A 26,667-nucleotide genomic window follows, 5' to 3' on the forward strand; every position below is an offset into this window, starting at 1 on the left:
GCAGAAGAATAACATGCCATGGTGCCGGACTACATGGCTGCTTCTAGAGAGGGGTCCCCAATAGATCGGGGAGCAGTCAGGGGGGAGCCTGGCTGGGCGCTGCAGACCTGATTGGCAGGAGGACTGGGAAGTGCTCCAAACATGTCTCCAGTGTCTCTAGCCAATGGGCTAGCTGACAGAGCATGGTCGGGCAGCTGTTAAAGGGGGCGGACACGGTAGGCCAGTCAGAGTGAGTAACGGGAGAGGAGGGGTTGTGATAGGGGCGAAAATGCACTCAAAACAAAACCATCCGTACAGCAGCCCGCACAGACCACGCCACTGACCGGACGAGCAGCCAACAAAAGCCCCGGGAAGGAAGACAAGGAGCCCGACTACAATGAGCCGCACACTGCCCGGCCGACCCGCGCCGCCGCTGAGATCGCTGCTGCTCTGCTGATTGTGGGGCTGCGCCTCCCCCGTCTTCCTCCTCCCTCCTCCCTCAGCTGCAACTTAAAGAAAGAAGAAAACGAGAAAGAGGAGCATCTGCCGCCCGAGCCGTCAACTGGGGGGAATGTGAGCGCAGTCCCCCGACAGAGCGGCGCACACCAGGAAAGGAGAATCTGAGGGTGCAGGGAGCCCCAGTGCAGAGGGTACCGGTGCAGGGAGCCCCAGTGCAGAGGGTACCGGTGCAGGGAGCCCCAGTGCAGAGGGTACCGGTGCAGGGAGCCCCAGTGCAGAGGGTACCGGTGCAGGGAGCCCCAGTGCAGAGGGTACCGGTGCAGGCAGCCCCAGTGCAGAGGGTACCGGTGCAGGGAGCCCCAGTGCAGAGGGTACCGGTGCAGGGAGCCCCAGTGCATAATACTCAGTCTGGAGCAGGACTCTGATGATGCGGGAGGTGCACTGACTTCTCCGGGATATCTCTTATATTGCTCGTCTACTTCTCGGCTCCATTAGATCACAGCTCACCCTTTTAGTGCAGAGATGCTACTGGACGCCGGCCCCCAGTTCCCGGCCCTAGGTGTAGGTACCTTTGCGCGGCATCACCACCATCATCACCATCATCATGCTGCGGTGGCAGCGGCTGCGGCGGCGGCAGCGGAGATGCAGGAGCGGGAGTTGAGTCTGGCGCAGAACAGCTTTGTGGAGCCGGCGCACATGGGCGCATTCAAGCTCAACCCCGGCGGCGGCTCCGGGGGAAGCGGAGGAGGCAGCAGCGGAGGGGGATCTGGATCTGCTGGGGGAGCAGGAGGCGGCGGACCACATGACTTGTCCCCACCGGGGCAGAGCTCGGCTTTCACCTCCCAGGCTGGTTATCCGACATCTGCACTTGCTCCGCACGCAGCCTACACGGGCGCTGCATTCAACAGCCCGCGGGACTTCTTATTCCGAGGACGCGGTTTTGCAGAAGGGGCTACGGCTGCAAGTGGGGGGCAGCATGGCTTGTTTGGTCCCCCAGCAGGTAGCCTTCATCACCACCCCCATCATCACCAGCTCCCGCATGGGGAGCACCCGCAGGGCCACCTGATCTTCCCCAGCATCCACGAGCAGCACGCGGCAGCCTCTCAAAACGCACTTGGTGGCCAGATGAGGCTAGGGCTGCCCGGAGAGGTGTTCGGCAGGACAGAGCAATACAGACAGGTGTCCAGCCCAAGAGGAGACCCCTACACGGCAGCCCAGCTTCACAACCAGTATGGACCGATGAATATGGGAATGAACATGGCAGCCCACCACCACCACCATCACCACCACCACCCTGGGGCCTTCTTCAGGTACATGAGGCAACAATGTATTAAACAGGAGCTCATCTGCAAGTGGATAGACCCTGAGCAGCTCAGTAACCCCAAGAAAAGCTGCAATAAGACTTTCAGCACCATGCACGAGCTGGTCACCCATGTGTCTGTGGAGCATGTGGGGGGACCCGAGCAGAGCAACCACATCTGCTTCTGGGAGGAATGTCCCCGGGAGGGAAAGCCATTCAAAGCCAAATACAAGCTGGTCAACCACATCCGAGTGCACACGGGGGAGAAGCCCTTCCCGTGCCCCTTCCCTGGATGTGGCAAGGTGTTTGCCCGCTCCGAGAACCTAAAAATCCACAAGAGAACTCATACAGGTAGGTGGACTCGGTAGATCTAAAGGGAAACTTGCACCAATACGATCGATTTTTAATACGAGTTATAGCGAATACTGGCACACAGGAGTGATCGTTATCCTCTTATCCTGGCACACAGAGGTCCTTAGACTGGAACACAGAGGTCCTTATCCTGGCACACAGAGGTCCTTAGACTGGCACACAGGTCCTTATCCTCTTATCCTGGCACACAGAGGTCCTTATCCTGGCACACGAGCGAGGTCCTTAGACTGGCACACAGAGGTCCTTAGACTGGAACACAGAGGTCCTTATCCTGGCACACGAGCGAGGTCCTTATCCTGGCACACGAGCGAGGTCCTTATCCTGGCACACGAGCGAGGTCCTTATCCTGGCACACAGAGGTCCTTATCCTGGCACACAGAGGTCCTTATCCTCTTATCCTGGCACACAGAGGTCCTTATCCTGGCACACGAGCGACGTCCTTAGACTGGCACACAGAGGTCCTTAGACTGGCACACAGAGGTCCTTAGACTGGAACACAGAGGTCCTTAGACTGGAACACAGAGGTCCTTAGACTGGCACACAGAGGTCCTTATCCTGGCACACGAGCGAGGTCCTTAGACTGGCACACAGAGGTCCTTATCCTCTTATCCTGGCACACAGAGGTCCTTAGACTGGCACACAGAGGTCCTTATCCTGGCACACGAGCGAGGTCCTTAGACTGGCACACAGAGGTCCTTATCCTCTTATCCTGGCACACTGGAGACATCCTTACAGCCGCAGCACTGTGCATTGGTCCTTGTGAATCCGATTATTGCCAAATATTTTAGTTTTTATTTTTTATTTCTTTTTCCTTTCATTTGAATTTTTATTTCTCACTTGTATAGTGCTATTAATTGCACGGCTCTTTACAGATGTGATAATTCCCCTAATTTTATTACAATAAGGGCAGAATCGGTCACCCTGTAAATAAGTGCAATATTTAATGATAACGAATGTCTGGTAGATTGCTGTAAATATTACCAATACGATTATTAATTCTAATGGAATAATGCGCAGCCCTGAAGTTACATCTGCCAAACACGGATATTTTAGGTTTTAATGTAATGTCACTTTAGGTTTGGTTTGTTTTTTGTTACCAGTAGTATGTTCTGTTTTGGTGTTTTGATTTTTTTTTTCTTTTTACAAATTTGTTGGATATTTTGGGTTTCAATGTTTGTAAATATTTGTGATTTGAAAAATACTAAATCTTCTTCTCCTGATGTGTGAGGACTGATGGAAGGTGCCAGACGAGATTTAGCAAGGTTTAGCAAGAAGGGCACCTCTACCAGGAAAGTCGGCATTACACTCCGATCTGAGCAGATGTCGCTTATAAACAATTTAGGTGCTAATGGAATTTAATGCTAAGTAGATTCCCTCCAAATGGGGGATATTTGAGCGATCACACCTCTAAATTGCTCCAAACAGCATAACATTTGGATATGTAGTGACTGGGGGAAGGGGAGGCTGTGAAAATCAGATGGATGCATCTTAATGTGGTGTTTACCCCACCTGGGAACACAATCTCCTGAGCAGTTTGGAGATACTTGCTAATTGTGGATTCATCTCCAAACTGCTGGGAGGGTCTCTACCTCACATTATACCTAGAGGGTCTCCTTTAATAAAGTGGTATTGATAAGGAAATATTTAAACTTGTTTCTGAAATACTTTTACATGCAATTGTTTTCGAGTCTTATTTATTATGTGCCAATTTTTCTTATTTTTTTTTGTTTTCAGGAGAAAAACCGTTCCAGTGTGAGTTTGAGGGCTGTGACAGGAGGTTTGCCAACAGCAGCGACAGGAAAAAACACATGCATGTCCACACTTCAGACAAGCCATATCTGTGCAAGATGTGCGACAAGTCTTACACTCACCCCAGCTCCTTAAGGAAACACATGAAGGTAAAGGGCTAAACTCAGAATAGCATTAGTTTGGAGGAAGAATAATAAAGGCTCTGTTTTTAATATTGGTATGTGGTAGAGAAATAATCAGTATACTGGTCTTTTGTTGCTGGTGTTTATGTACACGTAGGTAGGTATAATGGTGTGTGTGTGTGTGTGTATATATATATATATATATATATATATATATATATATATATATATATATATATATATATATATATATTGTATATATGAGAGAGTTTTAGCTTCTTAGTTGGGTATACTGGGATATATTAATGGGCTTTATCTTTTTGGTAGGTACATTGGCATGTATCGATATACTCATAAATCCCATTAATATATTATGTTTATATATCCCATTATACCTACCTAAAAGATAAAACCTAAATATGTGTGTATATGTATGTGTTTATATGATAAGTATTTGTATAGATATATAAATAAATATAAATCTATATTTTAGGCTTTTATCTTTTAGGTAGGTGTAATGGGATATATAAATAATATAATAAAAAAATTATGGAATTTATCTATATATCCTGGTGTGCTTCCAAAGAAAAGAGATGTATTAGGCATTATCTTGTAGGTAGGTATAATGAGATGTGTATTAATGGGATTTCTTTGTTTAGAGAAAAATTTATAATTTTTGTTGTGCTGACATCTTCATTTTCTCCCCAGGTGCATGAGTCTTCTCCTCAAGGGTCAGAGTCCTCACCTGCAGCCAGCTCTGGCTATGAATCTTCCACCCCCCCAGGTCTGGTGTCCCCCAACACTGAGACACAAAGTACCAACTTGTCCCCAGCCACAGCATCGGTTTCTGGAGTGCACAGTGTAACCAGTGGAGCTGGGGGTCCCATCTCATCAAATTTTAACGAATGGTATGTGTAGGAGCCATTTGTGGAGGCCACCAAAGACTATATAAGGTTGCCCCATCTACCAGCTAGTTGCCTGCTGTGTGTGGACAATCCTAAATTAAGAAGCACAGTGAGGATGAAACGCTGCACAGTTCTGAAAATGAAGCATGAAGAGTGAGAGAAGCTAACAGAATCTATTTATTCCCCCAATATTTACCCCAAAGAGCAAGTGATTTTACTCTGCAGCCCCCACCCTGTTTGTACATAGCGATCACCCCCCTCCAGAGGGCACAGGACCTTACACAGTTGGTCAGGATCTTATCCGGCTGCAGGACAAGTGCTGGACTTTTCTCTTCACTCTTCATTAACATAAGGTGAAGAAAGAGTTGATTTTATTATATTTTATCTCCTTTTGTATTGTGCTCTTGGTATTGTGTCCTCCTCTTTCTAAAGGAAACCTGATTGTAAATTTCCATGCAAGTGGGCTGGGAAATAATAAAACTCCGTGCCAAAGTCTTCACTCTGTTCCTTCAGGCTCCGCCATGCAGGCAGTGAGCTGACACAGGCCCGTGAATGTCACTTTATGTTCCACGTGATGTTGTTCGTACTTTTTTCCAAGTTCCAATCGTTGCTTACTGTATGAAGGACGATCGGGACGAACGTCGCAGTCTGCATCTCTTCCCTGTACATTAGCCCCCTCCCCGCCATATTTATCCGGTTGTAATTAAATTATGCTATTAACTTGCTACAGAGGAACACTATTTATAAAGAATGGTTCTTAATTATAAATATGTACAATTGTGAGCAGAAATTTTGATTTCAGATTTTTCTTTTTCTTATTTAAAGTGGTTTCATCATTTCTGTACCCTGTTTTTGAGAGTAATGCATACAGACCTATAATAAATTGTGTTGAAACTGCATAAAGCAATTGTCTGACTTGTCATCTGAACATGAGGTGCAAAAGAACACGCGAAAGAGGAAATAAATGTTAGATAACGTTTTCTTGATTAACAAATTGTCTTTTTATTAAGCAGATGAAAGCACATAATGGGGAAAGAGTAATAAAAATGAGACTGCTCAGTGTCCTGATTTTACTTTATGGAAAATAAAAAATCAAGAACATGCTCTGATATCAGATTGTTTTATTCGGCTATGTGATCATTTATACAATGCCATTGCCTTTTGTACTATTTAAATTTTGTGTGTGATATAGATAGATCTCTCTAGATCTATGTGTGTGTGTGTGTGTGTGTGTGTGTGTGTGTGTATAGTATATTTATATATATATAATATATATAATTACACAAAGATCTATAGAGATCTATCTCTCGCATGTATTCATATATATAAATATACATATATTCATAAAATACATATGTATATATAAAATTAATTTTACAACTCGGTAGATATCATAAAATACATAACAAAAAAAGAGCCAGGAGATCAGATTACAGAGTGTGTATAATATAGAAGGATAGGAGAATTGTAATAAAGCTGGGGGCAATGAACCTAGAGAGATATCCCCGAGTACTCCACCATCCTAGCCTAGCATTTTCCGGAGTGCAACGTCACTCATTTCAAACAATACCGTGGGTTTCTGATAACTAAACTGAATAATAGAGAAGACTGAAATTAGAGAGAATTGGAGTGGTGTACCCCCATAACTAGGGACACAGGAGATGAGGACTACAGTCCTCCATTAATTGGAGTCCATAATCGGACCATGTGCCGCTCCCACTGGATTCCCGCGCCTGCACTTTGGGGGATCCAGTGTCACAGTTCAGACTGGCCGTGACCTTGAACTTGGCAGTGACCTTTAATGCCTCCTGTGAGAAGCCCAGTGTCTGCCATGGACGTCAGCTTGGCAGCCTCCACTTTCCTATCGTAGGGGCATCTATTACAGACGAGGGCGCTGCTCTCTGCTGCTGCAGACACTGCACGGAGCTGTGCCAGGACCAGCCTCTGCCCGGGCATCATGCCACTGATGGCGCTGCGGACACCTCTGCTTTAATCCATATCTTTTGTTCGCGGCACAGTTCCATAGGGATAATTCACATACACGCGTTTGGGGGTGCGGTTATCAGCAGTGTCACATTAAGGTCATTCATATACCTGCAGATTCCCTGAAAAAGCGTCTAATGTAATAGGAAAAGCCACACACAAATGTCTCGTGTTCTTCATTGTCCAGACTGAATTGTGGCATTAGTTTGCCACAAGCGATATTCACTGCTATACAATGAGCCCAGCGCTCTGCCTGTCAGTCTGCTTATTGGGTACATGGTGAAAAGAAGGAAAGTGATAGATACATAAAGATATAGCTAGATATTTAAATCACACATTTATTTCTTCACTCAAGACAAACGTTTTCATCCATAAAAATTCGCAATTACATTTGTGTTACTCCCATAGTTATCACCTCCATTACCCTCAGGGAGCATAAGGGCTACAAATAATCATGTCGGAAGCTCATTGCTGCTGGACGTTCCCAGGTAGACTGCAGCTGTCAGCCGTGGAATCACCGCTGGTCTTTAGGGCTAAGAGAAGGTGACATTTTTGGGGCTGTTATTGGGGAGTTTTCTGTAACAAAGGGTCACACATTGCTGTAAAATGCTATTCTTCTGTAGGGCAATTCTATAAGGCTTGGCCATTGCCTCTGCGCACAGTTCTGTACTATTCCTCAAATATCCGACATCCACACATAGCCCCTACTCCTATTAATAATTGAAACACCTACACATTCTGCACCCTGCTGAGCATGGTCAGTAACCTGCAGCCCCCGCAGAGCCCAGCTCCACACAGAGGGGTCATGTATATTTTAGAAGAACAACAAGATCTGAAACTCCATGATTTATATATGACATGTACCTTTAAATTAACTATATCATATATATGACAGATATCAGCGCACTTATCGCATGAAATACACAGGTGCGCAAGGTGGATTCATGTCTGTAGTCTGGGGTCATGTGCTGCAGAAATGGGGATGGAACCTGCTGCAATTCACCCCATTATCAGAGAGGTCTATGTTGTCTGTTACGAGCAGCAAGATCTGTGTGAGCATATACACACAAATACATTTATATACACACATCTACGTATATATGTTATATTTATATATGTTTAGATATATTTACGTCTATACATATACCCACACTTATAAATACCCATACACCTGCACTGTATGTATACACACACACACACACACACACATATATAAATACACTTATGCACACATATAAACACACATATATACACACATATATATATATATATATATATATATATATATATATGCACATACACACGCATAAATGTCCACATACTCTCATATACACACACGCACACAGACACACACAGACACACACACACACACACACACAGAAATATACACACTCATATATGCATGGATATACACATAAATATATACACACACACGCACGTGCATGTATATATATATATATATATATATACACACACACACACACATATAAATACACTTATGTACACACATAAACACACATATATACATATATATATGCACATATACACGCATAAATGTCCACATACTCTCACACACACACACACACACACACACACACACGCGCATACACACACAGACACACATATATATATATATATATATATGCACACATATAAACCATATAAACAGGAACATCTATATTTATACACACATATAAACAGGAACATCTATATTTATACACACACAGATAATATCCACATAGACACACACACACACACAGACACACACACACACACACACACACACACACACACACACACACACACATACATTCTACGTGTACAGAATATACATGATATAATACATGTGTACAGTATATATGTGACATCCTTATACATGAATATACCTATGTCACATCATTATACATGTGTACAGTATATATACATTATACGAGTACAGTATATATTTATATATATATATATATATATATATATATATATATATATATATATATATATATATATATATATATAAAACACATGCATATATACACGGATATGTCCACATCTTGCATCATTCTGATTGTACACAATATTCCCCAATTAGACCAGGTACCAGAGTAATTATCATCAGTTTAGTGAACTAATTTTAACCCTTTATTGCAAGTGAGCATTTTCTTCTTATTGCCATGGTGATTTCAGGCTCTCTGCCTCTTAGACTCTGATGTAACTCTCTACTCAATGAATGTCTCAGATTTGTTAGATCGTGTTATATATAACGCTTTAATTTGGAAACAATACTTTATTTCTCACAAATACCTTATTATTAGAGGAGGGAATACTTTGTTTCTGGGAGCACATGCATAAAACAAGCACAAGAGTAAGATGGCTCAGCAGAAGTCCAGGCTGTGACCGGTCCCACAGGTTCGTTCCACTTCACTGTAAACCTTGTTAAATGAATGTTCCTCCTTGGCTTAGTGTCACCATGCCTTCCGTGAGGTTGTGCTGTGCGTGGACGGTACGAGCTGCTGGTGACCTGTAGGGAAAGACTAGTGAAAGGTCAGCCCCATGCAGTGCCAGGCTCGGCTCATGGCTGCAGCAGACGGAGCTGATATTGATCCAGGAATGGAGAGAGCGACTGCATGTCAGGAGCCAGGACTGCGGATCGGCGCAGCGCTCCGGGGGAATGGCGCAGAATATGAACGGCGGCGGCCAGCGTGGAGGGAACGGCGGCAGCCTAGTGTGACGGGCTCAGTGCTTGTGGGGTACTACAATGTTGTCTTCATATTTATGATGGACTCATTTATGATCCAAAATGTTACGTTTTCTGGCACTTTGGGCAATATTTCGTTTAATTTAAATCTGACTGTTAAATCCCAGGTAATGCGACTAATAAGTGTTATTTACCCGCGTATCAGCTGTTCATAGCAAAGCTTATATCCTTTGTTTTATTACACATTTGTACAATGTGAATGTACAATAATAATAATAATTATTATTATTATTAAAATTATTATTAATGTTTAGCTATCTATATACACACAAACATTTGTGTATAGATAGATAATAGATTGATAAATTACTACTATTATTAGAATTTTTAATAAAAAAAGTATGTATTTTATATATATATATATATATATATATATATATATATATATATATATATATATAAATGTAATATATATATGTAAATATTTGTCAAGAAGAAAACGTGTGGGAGTGATGATGTACGTGCTACATACAATAATCAAATAATATGTCTAATTTGAAATGATCAGATATTAATTTGGCTGCTCAGTCTTTCCCGGATAACCGTCTGTACAATATGGTATATTAGTCAGTACAGCTCTGTCATATTATGTAACCTATCAATTAATGTACAAAGAATTTTCATTAAACATTACCCAACAATGTATATGCAATACTATAACTATAGTGTGTGTGTGTATGTGTGCGTGCGTGTGTGTGCGTGTATTTATGTGTATATCCATGCATATATGAGTGTGTATATTTCTGTGTGTGAGTATATATATATATATATATATATATATATATATATATATATAGATAGATAGATAGATATAGATATATATGAGTATATATACACATATATGAGTGTGTGTGTATATGTGTGTGTGTGTGTGTGTGTGTGTGTATATGTATGTGTGTGTGTGTGTGTGTTTATATACAGCTGGCAATATAGTGATGAGAAAATAATATTTACATGCAGATAATCCTATGTATTCTGCTATTTATATATATATGCACGTTATACATGATGATGTTTGTACCGCGCTGTGTTATCGATGGCGCTATACAAGTAAGGTAAATGATATGGTTAATTTCGTTAATACTAATATTTGCGTTGTGCTTCATGTTCTTCATACCCAGCATATCACTTGTTATTCTGAGTATTTGATATCATCTGTAACCTTTCCTCTATAACCTGTTCCTTGGCTGAGGATGGCCTCAGTGACAGGACGCATTTGTGTGCTATCCATGATAAAGCATAGATTGGAGCGGGTATAGAGGGTGCCAGGCTGTTGCAGTAATACAGGGAGATGTGCGGCTCAATGGAAGCGATAAAATACGCGCAGTTAACGCATAATGTGACAATGCCCATCATGTGCGGTTCTTCCACAGCCTAGTGACCGGGGTTATCCCGCACACACCCCACAATGCAGGGACCTGGTGAGGCAGCACATTCCCATACAATGAAGCTTCCTCCAAGCAGAGATCAAACGTGGCCGAGCCGGGAACACAGGAAGCCCCAGCTCAACCTAACAAAAGCGTCATATCTGGGCGAAAACAGGGGCCAAAGCGGGCGCACAGGCTGCAGATCCACCCGCGGAGAAGAAAGAGATCGCAGCTGCGACACTTCATATGGCGCAGACACAACAAGACGCGGCGGCAGGATGCGTCAGCCCCGACTGTCTCCACCTGTGCGCCCTGCCACCCCGGATTACCCTGCCATCTACCCGCACTGGTATGCACTGCCAGCAGCGTCAGGCCGGCAAGAAGTGACCACAGTGATAGGCTGCAATACGTCAGAATACCCCAAGTCCTAGGGATTATAGGATTAGCAATGGACATAGGAAAGACTTTAGGATTGTTCCATATTTAAAACAAATGAACAACATGTTTAGTGCAGGCAATTGCTACATTTTCTCATGTTTTACCTCCACATGGAAATGTATGCATAGGAAAGCAAGAACATCTGCAAATACAACAAACATCTACAATTATTCTGTGGGAAAGCAGGAATGATGGAACCTCAGTATACACATGTACCATGCATGTGTACAGTATATATGTGACATAATGTGACATCATTATACATGTGCACAGTATATGACATCATTATACATGTATACAATATGTATGTGACATCATTATACATGAGTACAGTATATATGTGACAACATGACAGTATTATACAAGTGTACTGTATATATGCAACATCATTACACGAGTACAGTATTTATGATATAATACATGAGTACAGTATATATGTGACATAACATGACAGTATTATATAAGTGTGCTGTATATGACATAATTATACGAGTACAGTATATATATGACATCATTATACATGTGTACAATATGTATGTGACATCATTATACATGTGCACAGTATATGCCATCATTATACATGTATACAATATGTATGTGACATCATTATACATGTGCACAGTATATGACATCATTATACATGTGTACAATATGTATGTGACATCATTATACATGTGCACAGTATATGACATCATTATACATGTGTACAATATGTATGTGACATCATTATACATGTGCACAGTATATGACATCATTATACATGTGTACAATATGTATGTGACATCATTATACATGTGCACAGTATATGACATCATTATACATGTGTACAATATGTATGTGACATCATTATACATGTGTACAGTATATATGTGACAACATAACAGTATTATACAAGTGTACTGTATATATGCAACATCATTACACGAGTACAGTATATATATGATATAATACATGTGTACAGTATATATGTGACATCATTATACAGGTGTACAGTATATATGTGACATAACATGACAGTATTATATAAGTGTACTGTATATATATGACATAATTATACGAGTACAGTATATATATGACATCATTATACATGTGTACAATATGTATGTGACATCATTATACATGTGTACAATATATATGTGACATAACATGACAGTATTATACAAGTGTACTGTATATATACAACATTATTATACGAGTACAGTATATATATGACATCATTATACATGTACACAATATGTATGTGACATCATTATACATGTGTACAGTATATATGTGACATAACATGACAGTATTATACAAGTGTACTGTATATATGCGACATCATTATACAAGTGCAGTATATACATGATATCATAATACATGTGTACAGTATATATGTGACATCATTATACATGTATACAATATGTATGTGACATCATTATACATGTGTACAGTATATATGTGACATCATTATACATGTATACAATATGTATGTGACATCATTATACATGTGTACAGTATATATGTGACATCATTATACATGTATACAATATGTATGTGACATCATTATACAGGTGTACAGTATATATGTGACATAGCAGGACAGTATTATACATGTGTACAGTATCTATGCGATATAACGTGACATCATTATTCATCTGTACTGTATATACATGATATAATACATGTGTACAGTATATATGTGACATCCTTATACATGTGTACTGTATATATGTGACCTCATTATACATGTATGCAGAATATATAAATATGACATAACGTGACATCATTATACATGTGTACAGTATATACATAACATTACATCATTTGTACAGTATATACATGACATAACGTGACATCATTATACATGTGTACAGTATATATGTGATATAACGTGACATTATTATACATGTGTACAATATATATGTGATATAACTTGACATTATTATACATGTGTACAGTATATTTAGGGAAAAAGTACTCCACAGTACCATACAAGATAAAGGGTAGGTCCGGGTTCTGCTGGATCCCCACACTAAGCACAAACTCATAAACATATCAGAGAGGAGAGGACAAGAGTTTTTAAAGTGCAAAAAAATACAAAATTTTATTCAACACACAACAAGGGTGAACATCAGATGTCATAAAAGCACATAAAAGAGGTTAATGACGAACATCCCCCATATTGTAGATAGTAACATAGGCTATAACATGTTGGCTCAAGGCATTTTAGTAAAACCCTGCCGGTTACAGAGGGACATACTGGTACTGCATGTCAGATTAGCTGTCTTTATGATAATATTAAGGTTAACCTGCTTGTACATGAGCTCCTATGGGACTGTGGATAAATGTGTATATATATGACTTACCTATACACCTGTATTTAATGTCATGCCATATCATACATGGAACTTAATATTATCATAAAGACAGCTAATCTGACATGCAGTACCAGTATGTCCCTCTGTAACCGGCAGGGTTTTACTAAAATGCCTTGAGCCAACATGTTATAGCCTATGTTACTATCTACAATATGGGGGATGTTCGTCATTAACCTCTTTTATTTGCTTTTATGACATCTGATGTTCACCCTTGTCGTGTGTTGAATAAAATTTTGTATTTTTTTGCACTTTAAAAACTCTTGTCCTCTCCTCTCTGATGTGTACAGTATATGTCACATGATGTGACATTTTTATACACATGTACAGTATATATATATATATATATATATATATATATGTTACATTGGTACATGTGTGTACAATACATATCTGAGATATTTATTTTCATGAGACAACAATGATGTGACACTTCGATATAATCTAAAGTAGTCAGTACAGCTTGTAGAACACTGTAAATTTGATGTGCCCTCTAAATAATTCAACACACAGACATTAATGTAAAAACTGCTGGCAACAAAAGTGAGTACACCCTTAAGTGAAAACGGCTAGATTGTGCCCAAAGTGTCAGTATTTTGTGTGGACACCATTATTTTCAAGCACTGTCTTAACTCTCTTGGGCATGGAGTTCACTAGAGCTTTACAGGAGCCGCTGGAATCCTCTTTCACTCCACCATGATGACATCATGGAGCTGGTGGATGTTAGAAATATTGTGCTCCTCCACCTTCCTTTTAACGCTGTCCCACAGATGCTCAATAGGGTTTAGGTCTGTAGGTATGCTTGGCCAGTCCAGCACAGTTACCCTCAGTTTCTTTAGAAAGCCAGTGGTCATCTTGAAGGTGTGTTTGGGGTCATTATCATATTGGAATACTGTCCTGCAGACCAGTTTCCAAAGTGAGGTGATCATGCTCGGCATCAGTATGTCACAGTACATGTTGGCATTCATGGTTCCTTCAATGAACTGTAGCTCCCCACAGCTGGCAGCACTCATGCAGACCCAAACCATGACACTCCAACTGCCATGCTTTACTGTAGGCAAGACTCACCTTGTCAACTCCTCACTTGGTTGCCGCCACGCACACTTGACATCATCCGAACCAAATAAGTATATCTTGGTTTCATCAGACCACAGGACTTGGTTCCAGTAACCCCTGTCCTTAGTCTGCTTGTCTTCAGCAAACTGTTTGTGGGCTTTATTGTATATGAGCTTTAGAAGAGGCTCCCTTCTGGGATGACCGCCATGCAGACCAATCTGATGCAGTGTGCGGTATATGGTCTGCACACTGACAGGTGGACCCCCCACCCCTGTAACCTCTGCAGCAATGCTGGCAGTACTCATACGTCTATTTCGAAAAGACAACCTCTGGATATGACGCTGAGCATGTGCACTCAACCTCTTTGGTCGACAATGGCAAGACCGTCTCTAAGTGGAACCTGTCTTGTAATATGCTGTATGATTTTGTAGACCGTGCTACAATGCAATTTCAGAGTGATGGCAATCTTCTAATAGCCTAAGCCATCTTTACTGTATGTAGAGCAACAATTCTTTTTTTTTTTAGATGCTCAGAAAATTCTTTGCAATGATGTGCCATGTTGAACTTCCAGTGTCTAGTATGAGAGTATGTGAGTGATAATAAATTTAACACACAAGCTCCTCATTCACACCTGAGATGATATAAAACTAATGAGTCACATGACACCCAGGAGGGAAAATGGATAATTGAGCACAATGTGGCCATTTTCAACTTAGGGGTGCACTCACTTTTGTTGCCAGTGGTTTAGACACTATTGGCTATATGTTGAGATATTTAGAGGGCGCTCCAAATTTACTTTGTTTTACAAACTGTACACTGACTATATTGTATCAAAGTGTAATATCTTCAGTGTTGTCCCATGAAAGATACCGTATATCACAAAAATTAGTACAGTACACCCCTGACATTTTTGGAAATATTTTATTACATGTGAGACAAGATGTGACATCAGTATAATAAAGTCACATTACAAATCCATATGTAACATATAACAATTAAAATGATCATAATGTGTCTTTATCTTCATGTTAACAGATTAATTTTACAAATGTAGTATCAATGGGATTATAAAAGTGTCCTTACTACTACATCTTTGCAATATACCTTTCAGAACATAGAAAATAAAGATTTTCTCCTAATGGTCTTCATTTACAGTAAGAGAAACAGACAATACCTTTAATGGCACCTTTATCCATCACAGGTGTGTTGTATACTAATGCCAGTGGTGATGTCACTATTGTACAATACACCTTTATCTCAGATATATTGTATACTTGTAATAGTAATATCATATCTGTGTTCTCACCTGTGTATAGCACGCATGTATAATATTACGAATTCCCCTCCCAGATGTGCTATATAGTTGATTTCTCTATGTGAAGACTAATGTTCTTCATATACAGCTCTGGAAAAAATTAAGAGACCACTGGAAAATTGACAGTTTTTCTAATTTTTCTCGTTATAGGTATATTTTTGAGTAAAATGTAAATTGTTCTTTTCTTCTAAAAAACTACTGACATGTGTCTGAATTTCCAAGCAATACATTTTGTATTTATTTTCTGAAAATGAGAAATGGTCAAAATAACAAAACAATGCATTGCTTTCAGACACCTCAAAAAATGCAAAGAAAACAAGTTTATAATCATTTAGAAACAACAATATTAATAATGTTTTAACTCCGGAGGAGTTCAGAAATCAATATTTTGTGGAATAACCATGATTTTTAGTCACAGCTTTCATGTGTCTTGGCATGCTTTCCACCAGTCTTTCACATTGCTTTTGGGTGACCTTATGCCATTCCTGGTGCAAAAATGTAAGCAGTTCTTCTTTGTTTGATGGCTTGTGACTATCCATCTTCCGCTTGATTACATTCCAGAGGTTTTCAATGGGGTTCAGGTCTGGAAATTAGGCCAGCCATGACAGGGTTTTGATGTGGTAGTCCTTCATCCATACCTTGATTAACCTAGCTGTGTGGCATGGTGAATTCTCCTGATGGAAAAACCAGTCCTCAGAGTTGGGAAACATTGCCAGAGCAGAAGAAAGCAACTGTTTTTCCAGGATAACTTTGTATACGTCCTTCGCAAAGTTTAATCTGTCCAATTCCAGCCTTGCTGAAGCATCTGAAGATCATCACTGATCATCCACCAAATTTCACAGTAGGTTTAGGACACTGTGGCTTGTACACCTCTCCAGGTCTCCGTCTAACCACGACACATCCAGGTGTTGGGCAAAGCTGAAAATTAGACTCATCAAAGAAGATTACCTTACTCCAGTCCTCTATGGTCCAATCTTATGGTCTTTGGCAAACTTCAGCCTGGCTCTCCTTTGCTTCTTATTGATAAAAAGCTTTTTTGTAACGTTACATGATTTGAGCCCTGCCTCTAAGGAGCCTGTACTCCTGTGTCCCCCTCTCCCTCTGTCCCCCTCTCCCACTGTCCCCCTCTCCCACTGTCCCTCTTTTCCACTGTCCCACTCTCCCTCTCTCCCACTCTCCCACTCTCCCACTCTCCCACTCTCCCACTCTCCCACTCTCCCACTCTCCCACTCTCCCTCTCTGAACTGTCCTTGCTGTGCACTTCACCCCAGCTGCCATTTTCAATTCCTTTTGTAGGTCACTGTAATGGTCAGCCCGATCTCCAGACTTGAACCCCATTGAAAACCTCTGGAATGTAATGAAGAGGAAGATGGATAGTCACAAGCCATCAATCAAAGAAAAACTGCTTACATTTTTGCACCAGGAATGGCATAAGGTCACCCAAAAGCAATGTGAAAGACTGGTGGAAAGCATGCCAAGACGCATGAAAGCTGTGATTAAAAATTATGGTTATTCCACAAAATATTGATTTGTGAACTCTTCCTGAGTTAAAACATTATTAGTATTGTTGTTTCTAAATGATTATGAACCCGTTTTCTTTGCATTATTTGAGATCTGAAAGCAATGCATTTTTTTGTTATTTTGACCATTTCTCATTTTCAGAAAATAAATACAAAATGTATTGCTTGGAAATTCTGAAACATGTTGTCAGTAGTTTATAGAATAAAAGAACAATTCACATTTCACTCAAAAATATACCTATAGAAAGAAAAATCAGAAAAACTGACAATTTTACAGTGGTCTCTTAATTTTTTTCCAGAGCTGTATATTATAGCATATTATACATATATATTCTTCATCTATAATAATAGTAAGAGACATTGCTCTCTCTCTCTCTAAATATATATGTTAGAGTACCAAAGTGTCAAAGTGACCACATATGCAATACACCTGTAAGGATAGAAATATGCAGATATACCGTATTTTTCGGACTATAAGACGCACCCTGGTTTTAGAGCAGGAAAATAGGAAAATAAAATTTTAAGCAAAAAATGGAGTCATGACACACTGTTATGGGGTGAGGATCTGCTGCTGACACTGTTATGGGGTAATATTCCCAAATTCTCTACTAAGATACCCCATCCTGGTAATGATCCTCCTGCCTTGTATATACAGTATATACCCCCATCCTGCTATATACCCCCAACCTGCTCATATACCCCAATCCTGCTCATATACCCCCATCCTGCTCATATACCCCCATCCTGCTCATATACCCCCAACCTGCTCATATACCCCCATCCTGCTCATATACCCCCCATCGTGCTCATTTACCCCCCATCCTTCTCATATACCCCCCATCCTGCTCATATACCCCCATCCTGCTCATATACCCCCAACCTGCTAATATACCCCCATCCTGCTCATATACCCCCAACCTGCTAATATACCCCCATCCTGCTCATATACCCCCTATCCTGCTCATATACCCCCCATCCTGCTCATATAACCCCCATCCTGCTCATATACCCCCCATCCTGCTCATATACCCCCATCCTGCTCATATACCCCCATCCTGCTCATATACCCCCAACCTGCTCATATACCCCCAACCTGCTGATATACCCCCATCCTGCTCATATACCCCCATCCTTTTTTTTTAAATCAGAAACTTTTTTATTAAAACAGAATACATACAACAAAATAACAAATCGGCATCCAAATTAAGTTTATCACATCTATTACCCCTTTAACTCCCCCTGCCGCCCCCTCCCCCACCCCGGCAGCAACACTTCTCCCCGATACTACATCCCATTTAGTACACACTTAGAATACCCTCCAACTACAGTATAGCAACCATCCCGTTCACCCCGATGTGCAGGAGGAACAACAAGTAACACAAATAAAACAAAACACACACATCAGAGGTCTCCGATGGCTATCCCGATCCCAGACCAGTTTACTGGTCCATCACTCGTCCTATTCGCATTGCAGCCAAGGAGACCATAGCTTCTCAAACATTTTAACATTCTCCCTTCTTTCATACACTCCTTATTCCAGCTGAAGAATACATTTCACCCTTTTAATGTACTCTCCCCTGGTCGGGGGGTCTTTTTTAATCCAGGACCTGGCGATCAGCTTTCTTGCCGCATACAGCAGCCTAGCAATGGCAATTTTCATAGTATTTTCCATCCCAAGCTCCTCAACATATCCCAATATGCATATCAATGGTTCCCTGGGAAGGACACACCCATATGTTCTTCCTATCTTGTGGATAACCTTAGTCCAAAAGGAGACCAGTCTCGGACAAGACCACATCATATGAAAAATACCTGCGTCAGATCCCTGACACCTTGGACACTCCGAATTCCTTCTCAACCCCATTTTAAACATCAGTAAGAAAGACCTATATACCCGGTGAATCACGTATAGGTGAGATAGTCTGGCCGGTTCGCTCATGGAAAGTTTAGGGACATACTCTAAGATACTCTCCCACACCTCCTCCGTTATCGGCCCAACTTCCTCCTCCCATTTAGATTTAGCTTTAATTGGGTAGTCTAAAAGAAAGGTATGTAATATATCTCTATACGTGTCAGGAATGATCCCTTTAGTGCTTCCTCCCCCCTTACACACATACTCCTGTACCAGGTCAGTCTGTATGTCCACACTTTGTTTAGCCGCTTGGGCTGCAATCGCATGTTTTAATTGACTGTAGTGGAGCCAGCCGGACGCCGGTAACTGAAACTCACTCTGTAACTGTGGGAACGATTTCACAATTCCTCCATCCAATATCTGATGCATGTATATTACACCCTTGCGTCTCCATTCCTCAATATTCCCCATTTTCTGAATCTCCGGGAGATTACTGTTATCCCAGATAGGTGTAAACTTGGTTAACCGGGTCACCCCTCTCACCCTTTTCAGCCTATCCCAGGTCTTGTTTATAAGTGCCATTGTAGGAGACGTTCCACACAAGATCCCCACCGCACCATCCTCTAGTCCCATTACCAATGGACTTCTACCCACTATGTATTCCAGCACTTCTTTAATGCCCCCATCTTTCTCTCGATCAGATCAGCCCCTGAGGTGTTGACGTTGCGCCGCCATATAATACAATTCCGGATTTGGGATTGCTAGACCCCCCTCATCTTTCGGCCTTTGTAAAGTCTCTAATCGCACCCTAGGCTGCTTTTTACCCCACACCAGGTCCCTAAACAGCGAGTTTATCCCTTTAAATCTTTTCTTTGAAATACAGACAGGGGTATTGTGCAGTATGTATAGGAGTTTAGGCATTACTACCATCTTTAGTAAGTTAACCCTTCCAACAACTGACAAATGTAGCTTGTTCCAGGCATCCACTTTGGCTCTCAATTTTTTAAGAAGCGGCCATAAGTTCACCTGTATGTATTTTTCTACTGGCAGAGATATCTGGATACCTAGATATTTAAATTCGTCCACACTCTTCAATTTGTTAGCCCCAGTATCATCATTTGTCCAGGTTACTTCCCCATCCACTTTAAAGAGGCTCGATTTAGACCAATTAATGGTCAGTCCCGAAACGTCTCCAAATTTCTCTATTATCTGCATGGCATGATCCAATGAGGCTGACGGATCCCCCCAAGAAAAGTAATAAATCGTCAGCATAAAGAGCTATTTTCTCCTCTAAATGCCCATACCTAAATCCATGGATCTCCTTCGATTTCCTAATGGCCGCTGCCAGAGGCTCTATTGCAATAGCAAATAGGAGCGGCGATAGTGGGCAGCCCTGTCTCGTTCCCAGGGTGCAACTCAAACGCTGAGGAGGTCATACCGTTAACTCTAACTTTAGCAGTAGGCGTATTATACAACAGCTGCACCCACTTTACAAACCGTGGGCCAAAACCCATATGTTGCAACACTTTCCACAGATACCCCCACTCAACACTATCGAATGCTTTCTGGGCATCTAGCGAAGCGATCACCCTCCGGCCAGGGTTGTCAGGCGGCAACTGTAGCTTAAGATATAATCTCCTGATATTAGCAGCTGTCGACCTATTGGCCATGAACCCTGATTGGTCCATATGTATTAGGTTAGATATAACTCCAGTCAGCCGGTTTGACAACACCTTAGCCAGAAGCTTCACGTCCGCTGTTAATAACGAGATTGGTCTATATGAGTCTGGAAGCCTCGGATTTTTATCCTCCTTAGGAATTACTACTATTATTGCTTCTCTCATAGATTCAGGCAATACACCTTCCCCCTCCGCCACCTCAAAGACTTTCAATAGTTTGGGTAATAGGATTTCTTCTAACTGTTTATAAATTTCAACTGGTAGCCCGTCTGCTCCCGGTGCCTTGTCATTGCTCATGCCATGCAGAGCGCCCTCCAGTTCATTAATAGTAATAAGTGACTCAACTTTATCTCTATCCGCCACAGACAACACCGGAAGCTCACCTCGCTCAAGAAATGAGTCCACCTCTTCCACCCTCACCTCTCCGCTGGAAGAATATAGCGTGCGATAGAAATCTTTAAAGACCCCAAGGATCTCCTCAACCTCAGTGACCTGTGTCCCCTCCACCGTGTCCATACCATGCACAAATGAACTACTCCTTTGAGCTGCAGCTATGACCGATAATAGATGACCAACTTTTTCCCCCTCCTCATAAAAATTCAATTTTTGGAATGCCTGCTTCCTTACCGCCTTCTCCAAAAGCATCTTATTAACCTGTTCATGCGCCTGCCTAAGATTTTGCTTCGCGTCCGTAGTATTACTCCGAATTGCTTCCAGCTCTGCCTTATCTAAGGCCTCCAGGCTATCTTTCTCATCCTGCCTCGTCTGTGTTTTACGTTTACAGATATCCCTGATCAGGAGCCCCCTGAGGTATGCCTTCATCGCATCCCATACCACCAGGGGACCAGTGCTACCCTTGTTGTGGATAAAGAAATCCCCAAGATCCCGTTCTATATTCCCCATATTAATATGACGGATCCATGCTGGATGAAGCTTCCACTCTCCCCTCCTTCCCCCTGTCAGGGTCCCCCATCATATGGACACTAGAATTGGGCTATGATCTGAAATCACTCTTGTCAGATATTGCACTTCGCCTATCATTGCGTCCATCAGATCACTAGCTAGAGCCATGTCAATGCGGGACAGAGTGTTATGTGAAGCCGAATAACAACAGAAGCAGGATAACCTCCCATTCCTCACTTGCCAGGCATCCACCATTCCAAGTTCCCCAATAAGAGTGCCATACGAAGTCATACAACTATCCTGGATACCTGGAGGTCTACTACTCCTATCCCAGTACAGATCTATCACATTATTGAAGTCCCCCACCAGTAAAAAAGGGATTACTCCCCCGTTCTCAGAAAACTCCCTTATCTCCCTTAGTTTGGTGCACATATATGGAGGTGGTATATATATTGCAGCTATAAACATGAGTCTGCCAAATATTTTACACTTGACGGCCACACACTGTCCCTCTTTATCCACATACACTTCTATCTCTTCATATTGCACAGAGTTATGGATCAGCAGTGATACAACCCTTGCATAGTTGGAAAAGGTGGAATGATAGGCCTTCTGCACCCATCTCCTATTTAAAACATGTGTTGTCTCCTTTGTTAGATGCGTTTCTAGTAGACATATTACTGACGGGTTCTGGTCTTGAACATATTTAATTATTGTTGCAGCTCTCCTAGACTTATCTGATAACCCTCTAAAATTCCAACTCAACACCTTAATTTTATCCCCCATTATCCCACCCAGTAAAACCATCAAACCTTGTAGTATCTCCCCATGCTGCCTCTACCCTACCCCTTTCCCCCCTCCCCCCCTGCTCCCCTCCCCTCCTGCTCCCCACCACTTCCTGTTTTTGAGTACTCCCGTGAAGCATCGGGTTTTCCAAACCTGGTCCATAATCCCTACTAAATTCCCCCCCCACCTCCCTCGCCTTCCCCTCTTAGACACATTTTAAAACTTGTCCCTTTTCCAACAATTCTCCACTCCCACCCTTTCTATGTATAATCATATTCCACTCAACCAATATAACAGTAAAATGGCGAACAGTAATTAAACTGGAATCTCAAATTGTAAACACCACCACTGCGCCTAATTAGGCAGTCCCCATGTCCTGCGAAACTCACATCAAACCCTTCGCATTCCCACTGCATACTACCTCAATCCCAAAGGGAAGGAGGAAAAAAGGGGGGAGAAAAGAAAGAAAAAGCAAGAAGGGTCCCCTGTAAGCTCCTAAGGATGTCGTAGAGCCTCAGCCGGCCTTCTCCAACACACTGCAGATTCAGACAGTCAGCTCATTCCTTCAAACGGATCCGCTTTTCGTTTGCATTTAACCACTGCATGGCTTCCTCCGGAGTTGTAAAAAAGTGCACCCGCTCCAACGCCATCACTCTTAGCTTTGCCGGGAACATCATTGAGTATTGCACCCCAATCTCTCGCAGGCGCCTCTTTACTCCAGTAAAAGTCATACGTAGATTTTGAACAGAAATGGAGTAGTCCGGGTATATGGAAATTCTCTGGCCGTCAATCATAAGATCCTCCATGTCTCTTGCCTTTCATAGTATAGTGTCCCTGTCCCTGTAGTTGAGGAGCTTGGCTAGCATAGTGCGAGGGCCCCTGCCTGCTGGTTGTGGCTGCATCGGGACTCTGTGTGCACGTTCCACGGCATAGAGCTTGGATAAGACATTAGCACCAATTTTCCCCCTGAGCCAGTCTTCTACATATTCAGTGGGGTTTCTTCCTTCCGCTTTCTCAGGGATGCCGACAATCCTGATGTTATTCCTTCTAGAGCGGTTCTCTAAATCATAATTTTTTGCCATCTTTTCAGTTATCTGCTGTGCAAATGTTTTTTCAGACTTTTGTAATATGATCCTCTGTTATCTCCACTCTTTCCTCCACAGCTCCTGTTCTCAGGTCTGCTTTTTTGAGGTCTTTCTTAATGCCAGCAACCTCTACCTGTAATCCCTTAACTTGCTTTGTCAGGGTAGTCAGAGCTTCTTTACAAAAAGACACCACTGCAAAAATGTCCTTTAAAGTGGGGTTTTCTGTAGCCTCCTCTGCACTATGTGCTTTCTCCACCTCTCCTGTATTATCTTGCTGCTCTTCACCATCCCCCATCTCATCAGAGCTGGCATTGTCTTCCCCCTCCTCTCCTTTCTCACCTCTGTTACCTATATGCTGAAGTGTTTTCTCTGGAGTCCAGGCAAACTTTTCCAGCCTTGCAGCGATCTGCATCCTCTGCTGACAGGCTGCATTAACTTTCTCAGCTTCCTGCCTTATCATGGCACCATCTTGAGAGCTGGGGACTTTCCTGCCTCCAGTATCTTTTTGCCTGCGACGGACCATGGCACCGCTCTGCATCCACCAGACTCACCCCAGACAAGTCCTCACCACCTTATCTTCCAGACAGCCGGCTGAGGCAGTGATAACAGCGGTGTTCAGGTATTTATCATGGGTGTTTGCAGGAGAACTCCACAGACACGTCTCCTCACATTGCCGTCCAGGCCACGCCCCTCTCATATACCCCCATCCTTGCTCATAATATACCCCCAGCCTGCTCATTTACCCCTATCCTTGCTCATTTACCCCCATCCTTGCTCATAATATACCCCCATCCTGCTATACACCCCCATGCTGGTATACGGCCCGCATCCTGTGGCACATAAAAAAAAAAAAACGTTCACACTCACCTTACCTCACTCCTCCTCCCGTCTGTGTCAGCAGCAGCGCCGCTGAGTGGAGCCGTCCCCGTTCCCCTGCAGCATCGCAATGTCCTCCTGGCTGCTGGCGGCCGCTGAGTGGAGCCATCCCCGTTCCCCTGCAGCATTACGATGTCCTCCTGGCTGCCGGCGGCTGCGTGTGGAGACATGCACAGAGCGATGATGTCATCGCTGTGCGCCGCCGGCACAGACAGGAGGACATCGCAATGCTGCAGGGGAACGGGGACGGCTCCACTCAGTGGCCGCCGGCAGCCAGGAAGAGATTGCCGTACTGCAGGGGAACGGTGACAGGTGAGTGTACTGATTCACTGCACCCCGCTCTGATGATGATGCACGGGGAGCAGTGAATACAGCCGCACATGATCACTCCAGGCTGTAGTTGCCAGGGGTGATCATGCGGGCCGGCTGTTTTTCCCTCGCACATCATCCCGCCCACCTGTCAGTGCTGAGAGATGGGCGGGATGATGGGCGTGCATATTAAATGAGCGGGTCCACGTGGTCACGGCAGGCTGCTACAGCCTGCTCGTGCCCCCGATGACCCGCTCCACCGCAGCACCCTCATTCCCCGCAGCCCTACATTCAGACCATAAGACGCACCCCCTACTTTCCCCAACATTTGGGGTGAAAAAAGTGCGTCTTATGGTCCGAAAAAGATGGTAACCTTATGTGTACAATACACTCGTGAGGATGGAAATATGGGGATATTACTATCACAGGTGTACACTATACCTGTAAGGTTAGAGATAAGGGCTACAGGACTACAGTTTTGTTTCTGGTGTTCTTCGACAGCTCTTTGGTCTTCACCATAGTGGAGTTTGGAGTGTGACTGTTTGAGGTTGTGGACAGATGTCTTTTATACTGATAACAAGTTCAAACAGATGCCATTACTACAGGTAATGAGTGGAGGACAGAGGAGCCTCTTAAAGAAGACGTTACAGGTCTGTGAGAGCAAGAAATCTCGCATGTTTTTAGATAACTAAATACTTATTTTCCACCATAATTAAAAAAAAAAAAAAAAAATCTTGCCAAATCAGACAAGGTGATTTTCTGGATTTGTTTTCTCATTATGTCTCTCATAGTTGTGGTTTATCTATGATGTCAATTTCAGGCCTCTCTCATCTTTGTAAGTGGGAGAACTTGCACAATTGTTGGCTGACTAATACTTTTTTCCCCAATGTATCTGTGAGGAGGTAAATAAGGGGATATTATTACCTCATGTGTACAATACATCTGTAAGGATACAGGTAAGGGGATATTACTACCTTATGTGTACAATACACATTTAAGGATAGAAATATGGGGATACTACTACCACAGGTGTACAGTACCCCTGTAAGGATAGAGGTAAGGGGATATTACTTCCTCATGTGTACAATACACCTGTAAGGATAAAAATATGGGGATATTACTACCACAGGTATACATATGTGACGCCCCTGGACCAGGTCTGTATTTTGCCTTCGTGCTGCCCTAGGCACTTTAAGTGCTTGCGCCCCTTAGTGACAATGTAAAACTGAGTTTTCGCACACGACATCTGTTTAAGGCAGATCTACTCTGTAAAACACTTTAAAAAGTATCAATGAGAAACGAAGGGCACTAACCCCCCCCAATGGGGATCACCACAGGCACATCAAAACAAAGCATGAGTATAACATATTCCCACCACACTGTCCCCACTTATATACTGTGACTGTCACACTGCCCCTAATAAACTAAAACACCACACTGCCCTCCCTTATAAACTACTATATACCCACCACACCTTCCTCGATTATGAAATATGATCTGTAC

The 26,667-nt window shown here is 42.5% G+C and overlaps 1 protein-coding gene across 1 annotated transcript; it reads left to right on the forward strand.

Annotated features, from left to right (window-relative positions):
* The first annotated feature begins 217 nt into the window (after window positions 1–217).
* On the forward strand, window positions 218–5,987 carry ZIC2 (Zic family zinc finger 2). The gene is made up of 3 exons (XM_075336698.1): window positions 218–2,089; window positions 3,845–4,008; window positions 4,690–5,987. The coding sequence occupies exons 1-3, from the start codon at window positions 961–963 to the stop codon at window positions 4,897–4,899; spliced, it is 1,503 nt and encodes a 500-aa protein (XP_075192813.1). The 5' UTR covers window positions 218–960; the 3' UTR covers window positions 4,900–5,987.
* Window positions 5,988–26,667: the final 20,680 nt, after the last annotated feature.

This window comes from Anomaloglossus baeobatrachus, chromosome 2, assembly GCF_048569485.1.
Source record: "Anomaloglossus baeobatrachus isolate aAnoBae1 chromosome 2, aAnoBae1.hap1, whole genome shotgun sequence".
Lineage (NCBI taxonomy): Eukaryota > Metazoa > Chordata > Amphibia > Anura > Aromobatidae > Anomaloglossus > Anomaloglossus baeobatrachus.

Coding starts and splice junctions, on each gene's coding strand:
- ZIC2 (XM_075336698.1), top strand. CDS start 961: ATGCTACTGGACGCCGGCCCCCAGTTCCCGGCCCTAGGTGTAGGTACC. Junction 2,090..3,844: donor CCACAAGAGAACTCATACAG/GTAGGTGGACTC, acceptor TTTTGTTTTCAG/GAGAAAAACCGTTCCAGTGT. Junction 4,009..4,689: donor CCTTAAGGAAACACATGAAG/GTAAAGGGCTAA, acceptor TTTTCTCCCCAG/GTGCATGAGTCTTCTCCTCA.